This window comes from Pithys albifrons, chromosome 18 (genome assembly GCF_047495875.1).
Source record: "Pithys albifrons albifrons isolate INPA30051 chromosome 18, PitAlb_v1, whole genome shotgun sequence".
Classification (NCBI taxonomy): Eukaryota; Metazoa; Chordata; class Aves; order Passeriformes; family Thamnophilidae; genus Pithys; species Pithys albifrons.
Window position 1 is genome coordinate 9,698,631 of NC_092475.1, and position 9,179 is coordinate 9,707,809.

Below are 9,179 nucleotides of genomic sequence, written 5' to 3' on the forward strand. Positions count from 1 at the left end.
GTTGTGTCTGGGTGGAAAATTTGTCACTGGGAGGAGTCTTGGATCTAAATTAGGGTCAGAATCACTGCAAAGCCATCTGCCCACTTTGGTGGTGACATCCTCACTGAGGTCTTTGCACAGGCACTGTGATCCTCATTTCCCAGTGAGCAAAGCAGTCGTGTGCTGAAACAAGGACTGGGGGCAGAAATCAGGCTAAAACCCTACTATTCACACAGCAGTGTGTTTGGAGCTGTGACTCTTCACAGGCATCTCCCTGCCCAAAGGAAGCCAACCGGGAGCTGCTGAATGACGGCTCATGCTGGACCATCATCAGCACAGAGACAGTGGAATACACTTTCAGTGAGAGCCTGGCCTGCATCCGTGAGCCCGTCAGCCCCGTGCCACTCATTGCTGCCCTGCAGGTGGGCACAGCCGTGGGCTGCCCCCACCTCTCTGTCACCTGCCTGCATTGTGGCTCCTGCTCTTGAGCCCTTGCACATTTTTTGGCATCTCCCAGTTTTTGGAATGTTGTGAGAATGCCCAGGTCTGGACTGCTGCAGGGGGATGGGATGCACAGGCAGAGCATCCTGTGGGAGAAGGAGTCTGGTTCATTCCACCACATAACACACTGCCACACACTCTGCCTGTCACAGCTCACAGGTGGTGGCGACGTGGCCATGCTGGAGGTGCAGGGGGAGTATTTCCACGCACACCTCAAGGTCTGGTTTGGAGATGTGGAAGCAGAGACAATGTACAGGTAACATGGCTGAGGGGTTCAGGGAACAGGCAGGGAACAGCAGCCAGGTTTGGCTGTGCTGGGCAGTTCTGGGAGGGACGTATCTGCAAACCTTGAAGATGAGCCACTTGCACTGCCCATCCCATGGAACCAAGCACGAGCATTACAAGGAGGAGCAGAGAAGAGTCTGGTGCCTGCACTCTGCCCTGGCTGCAGTCTGGGGACAGTAGTGGGGGGGGAGAGGGGGGGGAAATGACAGGAACCTCAGGGAGCTGCAACCAACCAAGCAATCCTGGCAGAGAGAAATGAAAGATTGGGAGTGAGAGAGGAAACTGGATGGAGGCTGAGCGCTGAGCTGCAGGGTGGAGAAGTGGCAGCACTCACTGCTCGCTGCTCCTGCATGGGACCCTCCCTGGCTAATGCACGCTTTTCTCTCCTCCACTGCTCCCAGGAGCCCCAAGTCCCTCGTGTGTGTTGTCCCCGACGTCTCTGCCTTTGGCAGTGACTGGAGGTGGCTTCGATATCCCATCACTGTCCCACTCCTGCTGATCAGGGATGATGGTCTCATCTACTCCAGCTCATTCACATTCACCTACACCCCAGAGCAGAGCTGCATCCCAGGGCAGCAGGTCCTCTCAGATGTCCCCCAGGACTCAGACAGATTACTTGACAGCATCCATCAGGAGTTCACCAGGACCAACTTCCACCTCTTCATGCAGAGCTAGCAAGCTGGGCAGGCAGGGCCCAGGGAAGCAGAACAGCCCTGAGCCCTGTGAGGGTGCCCATCCTGGCCTTGGGATGGCCCTGCCAAAGGGTCCTCCCCACCCATCAAACATCCACCATGTTCCTGCGATTTACTGACTTGTCTCTGTCACGGCAGCATCTCACCCTGCTGAGATCTCACATGACAGCATCAATAAATCAGGCTTGAAGAACTCTCTGCTGATTCAATTGCCTCTTGACTAACTTGCATGATTTACCTCCATGCTGGCACAGAGCACCACAGTCAAGGAGTCCCTCAATGTCCTCAGTCCATATATTCCAAGGCCAGGAGGGACATGGATAACACATTAACACGATCTTAAGTGTTACTGATCCATACCAAGAATCCCTGCATTGCTGCTGTGCTTTTCATAATGAGGAGCTGCTTCCCAGCAGCCAAATACCCAGTACCAGATGTTTTGGTTTTTTTATTGGAGGCCCAAATGGGGTTATTTAGGAAGGAAAAGGAAAAAAGGGAAAAAAACCTGTGAAACCCAGCTCCTCCCTAGCTGGCATGACTCTGACGAGCTCTGTTGTTTTACACAATTAGATACACACAGAAATGCATTGCTGGCATCAGCAGAAAACTGCTGATCTATATGCCATAAAAAGCAGTCAGGTTTCTTGGAGCTGGACCCAAATATTATGCAGAGTGGGCCTTACAGCTTTATTTAGCCTTTAGATCTCCGTGGCATCCAGAGGCCCATGGTGTACCTGGAAACCTGCTGGTCTGGCAGTCCTGAGCTGGGGTTTGAAACAACCCAAGTGCCAGACACACAGTGGTGTTCAACCCACAGTAACCTTGGGGCAGGGGAGCAGGACGAGTACAACACCCCATGACCCACAGCACCCCAGGGTGGTCACATGGGCATCCTTGAATGATCACCCAGCTTACCTGCATGTTTTTTGTGATGCAGCATGTTTCAGATGCCACCACTGCCCTGAATGCAGTCCATCCTCAGCCTTGCTGTGTGTACCCCCTGCCACACTGTGTCTCCAGATGCTGAATTTGGGACTGCAGGGGATGGATGGCTTCTCCCTCTGCAGCTTGTGTGTGGTCCAGGCTCCCATGGGAATACAAGAGTTTGGGTCTCCAGAGTCCTAACTCAAAGCTTCCCAAGTGACAGCACCTCCTTAAGCTCCACCAAGAGACAGGGTTCCCTCTTCCGGAAAACCAGAACCTCACAGAGGGCAGAAAAGATGTTGGCAGACACATCTCTGTGCATCTGGAGCTGCTGTGAAAAAACTCTGGGAGAATATTACAATGCATGCCAACAGCCAAGGGCTGGTGGGAGAAAGGGGTGAAGAACAGAGGAAGGGTAACCATGTGAAGATCCACAGGGGGTTCTGAAGGAAGCAAGTCCCTCACATAGGTGTCAGGTCCCAGTGTGCTAATTAGGAGTTGGGAGCTGTGGTATAAGACCATACTGCTCCTGTTCCTGGCAAATGCTCGAGTATCTTATTCAGGTGTGGGGGCAGCAGGGGCTTCCCCAGTGCTGCTTGGGCCACCCCATCACCCCTCTGTTACCACCCCTTGTGCTCACCTCCCCAGCATATCTATTCCAGCCTTAATGTAGCTGAGGGTGAGATGCAGGAAAATACTTTAATCAGCCCAAACAGAGGATCCCCCATATCTCCCCCAAAGTAATTTCCTCTCCCATTTACTGGAAAAGCTGGAGCGCTGTGAAAGGGTGAGGCCAAACCTTTTAGTTACTGCCTGCATCCCACACAGAAGTGTCTGGAGCATGCAGGCTCCTCAGCCTGCTCCCCTCCATCAGAGGCTGGGGCATAATTCACATTTTATGAATGGAAAGCACCCTCAGCTATATTTAGCAGCAGTCTGGACCCAAAGGGCAGGAGGAGCATTGCCTGTTGACTTCAAGGGCTTGGAACAAGCCTGCCTTGTTATGTTTACAGCACAGTGCTTTGCTAGGGAGGCCAAGAAAGCACGGAGTGGCTCATTCTTGAAGTCTGATGGATTAAGCAAACAGCCGCAGTAATTCAAGCCACATGGGGAAAGGGGAGAGGAGGCGGCAGGACGGCTGGAGGGATTCGAGGGGCTCCTGACTTTCCCCACCAGCCATGGGATGCCTTTAATCTGCTTTTCATAGCAGGTCCCACAATGGAAACGAGGAGCTTTGCAGCTCCTGGAGGAGACGCTTGCCTGCCACGAGGAACATATGCTCCATGTCACATGGCAGAGCTGGTAGCATGGCAGAGCTGTTTATTTGCATAATCACTGATTAACACAAATGTCTCGGACAGGTGCCAGCCAGCCAGTTGCATGTTGTCACTTGCAAGTCCACAGCGCCTGTCTCTGATGGATCCTACAATAACCCAGCGTGTGTCCAGGAAACATGGACCATCCCACCAGCTCTGGTGAGCTGGGTTGCCTGCAGAGCCTGTCTGGCAGCTCTTTTCTGCGCTTCTGAATTGTACATGGAGCATTTCCCTGTCCCCAAGGCAGACAGAAACATGGGTACAAAATCAAGCATGAACAAACCTTCATATCGCTCGAAGAGCTGGTGATTTAGGAAAAAGACCAAATGCTTAAGGGATGCTCAGGATAACTTACATTATGTGCAAAAATGGTGTTGCATGAGCATCCCTGGCTGATGGTGAGGCTTGAAGGCAATGGGGATCCCCTGCTCCCAGTATCCAGGGTGCAGCAGGGGCTGCTCAGAGCCCCACCACACCAAGGAGCCATTTCAGGTCCTGGCAGTGAGCGTTATCTTCAAAAACATCAAGAAGAAAATAAAATCTTAGCTTTCCTCCATGACACAAAATCCCAGAGGAACATCAAGCCCGCTCTGGGTCGTTCCCCTCTCTGCCTGGGCTGTGTGACACTGAGAGGCTCGTTTGGAAGAAGTTGCTGCCATCTAGTGAGCCCGGCCCAGCACCAGCCCACAGTCCACAGCCCACAGCCCACAGCACCAGCACACTGCCTGCTGAGCACCACCACACTCATCACACCACCTGCACCAATACTGCCCCGGGCTCAGGCCAGCCTGGGAGCTGCATTGGGAACTTCTGTCTTTTCCTGAGGGTCATTTTCTGCCCAAATCCAAGAGATTGGTTGTTTTTTTAAACAGCTATGGAACTGCATTTTGCCTGAAAACACACAGCAGGTTTCCTAATAGGTTGGTGGACTGTTTTTCGTGGAACAGAGGGCACATGGGAACAATAGGGAATGTCCCTTCCCTGCTCACTGAGTCCACATCCAGCCTGGTGACACTGTTCTTGGCACCGAGGTGGCCAGTGGGCTGGTTTGCTTGTAGGGAAATTTGCAATACCACGTACAGATGGGGAAAAAAAACCCTCTGGTTAAAGAGAGGTTTTGCACTGCCCTGAGCATGAGGGGTGGGCAGTGGGGGAAGCTGGAAGGGAGCTGTAAGGAATGGGACAGTTCTGTACCAGTGAGATGTTCGCCTCAGCAAGAGCAGCCCAGGGCAGGTCCTTCTGCTGTGCCCATGCTGATCGGAGTAAATGTCTGTTTTCCCAGCCCTCCAGAACAGGGGATGTGGGGATGCTGCTCTACCCAGCAGAGGCAAAGGTACAAGAAAAAAAAAACTTTCTTTGAAAACATGTTGCCCCCAGGACTGATGCCCAGGGCTGGTTCATTGCATGAATAGGGCTTGGCCTGCAAGACTGAACCAAGGGATCAGTTCCTGCACCATGAGCCATAAAATCCCCCTCCTTGCCAAGCCCCTGCACTGGTCTCAGCCCTACCCACAGGCCTCAGTAGGGTCCCATTACCTCAAGCATCCCTTCACGGGCACCAGCACACAGGGCTATAGGTTTGGGCAGTGCCCAGAAACCCCATGCTGACTTTATCCTTTTTCTGACATAGCTATAAATTACCCAGCTGGGTGTCAGGATGCAAAACTATGCTGGGGCCAAAACAAGCCAAGTTGGACTGCTGAGGAATTACAATTACCTGCTCAAAAGGCATTGGGAACTGCTCAGGCATGTGGCCCTGCTGGCCAGACCCTAAAAGAAACCCAAATAGCATTAAGGACAGAGTGAGCTGGAGACATCCATGGGTGCCCATGTCACCAGCAATGCCAGGAGCAGGTATTATTAGCCTCTGACCTGAAATGAGCTGTTCAGGGGAGGAGACTGCCACGCTTCTGTGCCCACAGCCCTGGGCACTCAGCCCTGACCAGGCAGCCAAAAAGGCTGTGGAAAATTATGTTTCCTTTTTTCTGTGTTTTTTTTCCTAAAAACAAGTTGAAAACAAGATCATTTCTGGCAAGCTCTGGACTCCCTGCAGCTCAGGGAAGGACCAAGCCCGGGGCCAGTAGTACCCCACCAGGCTGCAGCACTGGACCATTGCCCCAGGGTTGAAGCTGGGGCTTGGTGGCCAGATTAGGGGTGCAGGGTCAGTGCTGGGCATGGCTCCCTTTGGCCAGCCCCATGCTGGGGGATCTGAGGAGCCAAGTTAGCGGGGACAGGATGGAGGGAGCTGGCAATCTGCTCTCATCCTTCTCTCAAAAGAAACACATGGATAGTTTTCTCAGAATTCACTAGGGAGGGAAAGCAGTTTTTTTAAACAGCTAAAATAAACAACTGGGCTTGAAAACCAGGGCCCTGATTTCCATGCCCTGCTGCAGTCATTAGGGTGCAAACTAGGCAGGTAGTTATGGATCAGCACTGAGAAGGAAAGGACGGGGTGCAGTTCCCTCCCTGTGAGCTCACCAAGGACTCAGCATCCCACAGTTCCAGGGCTGTGGGGCTCAGCAGGAACCCGGTGTGGCTTTGCCCAGAGCTCTGTGGGGAGCAGGCAGTATCATGCAGTGGAGTATGCTGGGGCCCTGGCTGCACAGTGTTGCTGGCTGCAAGCCCCATGTCCTGTTCAGTCCAGCCTCCTGCCCTGGCCAGTTTGGGCTTGGGCAACTTAGGGGTGAAGCCTCAACTCTTGTTGGTGCCCCTCACCTCTGCATCAGGACTGGCCAGAGGCAAAGAGACTTCATCAAACACTCTCCAGAGTATGGCCAAATGAACAGCAAGAGCAGGATTGGTGCTAAAAGGTGGGGTGAGAGTTGCTGTTTGCTTTCTCCCTTGGGGTGCACACTGTGGAGAGGAGCCTCCCCCCTCCGCCATGGCTCCCAGGGAAGCTGAAGATGCACTCAGGGTTTGCCCCCAAGCCCCTGACCAATGTCACCAACCCCACTGGGCTTTGTAGCTGTGCACAGGCACTGTCCCCTCGCACCCCACCGAGACCCGCAATGCATGTGCCCACAGCCCCGGGCTGTGCTGGAGGAGCGGGTGGGTTTGAAGGGCTCTTTGTTCCCCCGTGTAATTATACCTGAGCAGGGGAATAGAAACGTGCTGAAAACCCCTCTCTGGACCTTTCTGACAGGAGCCGGGGCCTTTGGCCGCACAGTGGCCCCATTGTTCCCTTCCATGCACCGGGAGCAGCCAGACCACCTCCTGCACCCCCGCTTCCCAGAAATAACCAGCCTGTGATTAAAAACCGTGTCTTTTCCCTCCAATACTGGGCAAAACACCAAGCCACACCTCTGCCAAGGGCTGGCAGGGCAACGCAGCGGTAGTAAGGGCAGTGCCCGCAGGTGAGCCCGTGCCTTTGGCACTGAGAACACCCCAAACCCTCACTCACACCAGCCCGGCTGAGCAGAGCCACGGGGACATCCGCACTCGTGTCCATCCCTGCCCTTGCCAAACTCCACGAGGGGGAAAAGGGGCGGGGGGAAGGCAGAGAGGAAGCTGGGAGAAGAAAGGCAAAAAAAGGGGTGGAAAGAAGAAAACCAAAAAAATATTGGAAAAGGCAATACAAAGTGGAAAAGGGGTAAAAAGAGTAAAAAAGACAAATTTTACATCCAGCAGGATTTACTGCGATTGCAGTCCTGTGGACGAACCCGCCGCCGCCCAGGAATTCCCAGGCGCGGGGGGGGGGGGGGGGGGCGGTCGGACAGCCTCTGACCAGCAGGGATGCCCCCAAAACAGTTCCCTCCCGGTAGGAGCGGGGGCAGAGCTCGGCGGGTCCCGCCCGCAGTGCCGGGTGTGCCCAGAAGGGGGCACCAGACACGCGGGGAGCGGGAGCGGGCCGGGAGGGAGCGGGACAGGGGATGCCCGGGGGGGTCCCGGGGGATGGCCCGGTGTTTGGCGAAGTTATGGCTGCGCCCTCCTCGGAAGTGTCCAAGGCCAGGTTGGATGGGGCTTGGAGCAACCTGGTCTAGTGGAAGGTGTCTCTGGCCGTGGCAGGGGGAGTAGAAGGTGACCTTTAGGGTTCCTTCCCACACAAACCATTCTGTGATTCTATGAAAAACCTCTCAAGGAGTCACTTTGGTACAGTTGACAAGCTTGGCCCCTCAAAAAACACCAGAGCTTTGGGCATCACCACCTGCACCACAGCTGGCACCAAGCAAGACGGGACAGGGGATAGGGAAGGAGGAGCTGAAAGGTTTAGCCCAACTATCATAACATCCCTGCAGTGAAGTGTCAACTGCGCCCAGCGATGCTGAGGGAAGGTTCTTACCTGGCAGACCCCAGCCCCGAGGACAACCTGCTGTTTTACCTCCAGCACAGTCCCATCTTATCCAGTTAACTGGGAGCCCAGTGAGCCCCCATTCCAGCCTCAGTGGGCAGAGGGCTGTACTAGGAACCCCCATCCTCTGGGTTCTCCCTACCACTGCCTGCAGCCAAGGAGAGCACAACTGTGCACCCTACTCAGCACCCAGGGGATGCTTATGGGAAACACCATGTCTCCAGGGTTCAGGAATTGTGCCCTTCCAGACTCTGCAGGTTAGAAGCGTTGGGGACAGGCACTCCTGTCACCTACACTACTGTACACCATTGCTGTGACCTCTTTTGACACTTCTCTGGCATGTAGCACAGCACCCACTCTAGTGCCACAGCTCACACTGCATGACAAGGGACCCAGACATCCATAAACACCTCCTCAAAACCCCATGGAAGCCATAAAGTAAATGGAATCAATAAGATTACATTTCATCTTCCAGTTGCCCTGTGGTCCTCCTGCCAGGGAGCATTTGGGAAGCGCAGACCTGTCCCTGGGCACTGGATCACATCAGAACCTGGGAGGGTTCCAGCTATTTTGAAGCCTGGTGAAGCAGATCCTCAAAGTTTTGGTTTCAAAACTAGAGTAGCACTAAGAATAAAAACAACGGAGTATCATCTCCAAGGTCAGAGATGAAGACCAGGAATGCACAAGGCATTTGTGCCTCTCATCATACACCAGGTAGAGGCAGGATGGCCTGGGAGGACAGCAAGGCAGACAGAGGGAACGGTGACAAATCCATCCCAGGAACTGGGGCTCTGCAAGGGACAGGCAGGCAGCCAGGCTTGTGCTCCAGGGATTTGCAGACTACCCATCCAGATTGCTTTGCAAAAACAAGGCATTTTACACTGGGGGCGGTTTTGGAAAGTACATGGGATTCTTGCAACAGAGAGACAAAGCCCAGGAGAAAAAGAAAAGGGGAGGGGAAAAAAAACACCAGAAAACACAGGTTGTTCCAAGCAGCACATCCAAGAACCTGTCACAGCCACATGAGGCACAAGAACTTGAAGATCGCAGAGTACGTCATCGATGCCCTGAGAAACAGCAGCTCCCACGGAACACAGAACAGCCCTGGGAGCACATGGCTCTGCTTTTCTTTGTACTGATCACCTTCTGAGGACCTTTGAGAGCACAGTGGTGTCGAAGCAGGCAACAAGGAGC

At 53.9% G+C, this 9,179-nt stretch overlaps 1 protein-coding gene across 1 annotated transcript in view; it reads left to right on the plus strand.

The window, feature by feature from the left end:
• The window catches only part of RBPJL (recombination signal binding protein for immunoglobulin kappa J region like), a 19,243-nt gene extending 17,803 nt beyond the window's left edge, over nt 1-1,440 (plus strand). The window contains exons 10-12 of the mRNA XM_071572669.1: nt 246-401; nt 633-736; nt 1,167-1,440. Coding sequence (XP_071428770.1) covers nt 246-401; nt 633-736; nt 1,167-1,440 — 534 coding nt within the window. The remainder of the gene's footprint in view (nt 1-245; nt 402-632; nt 737-1,166) is intronic.
• The last annotated feature ends 7,739 nt before the right edge of the window (nt 1,441-9,179 follow it).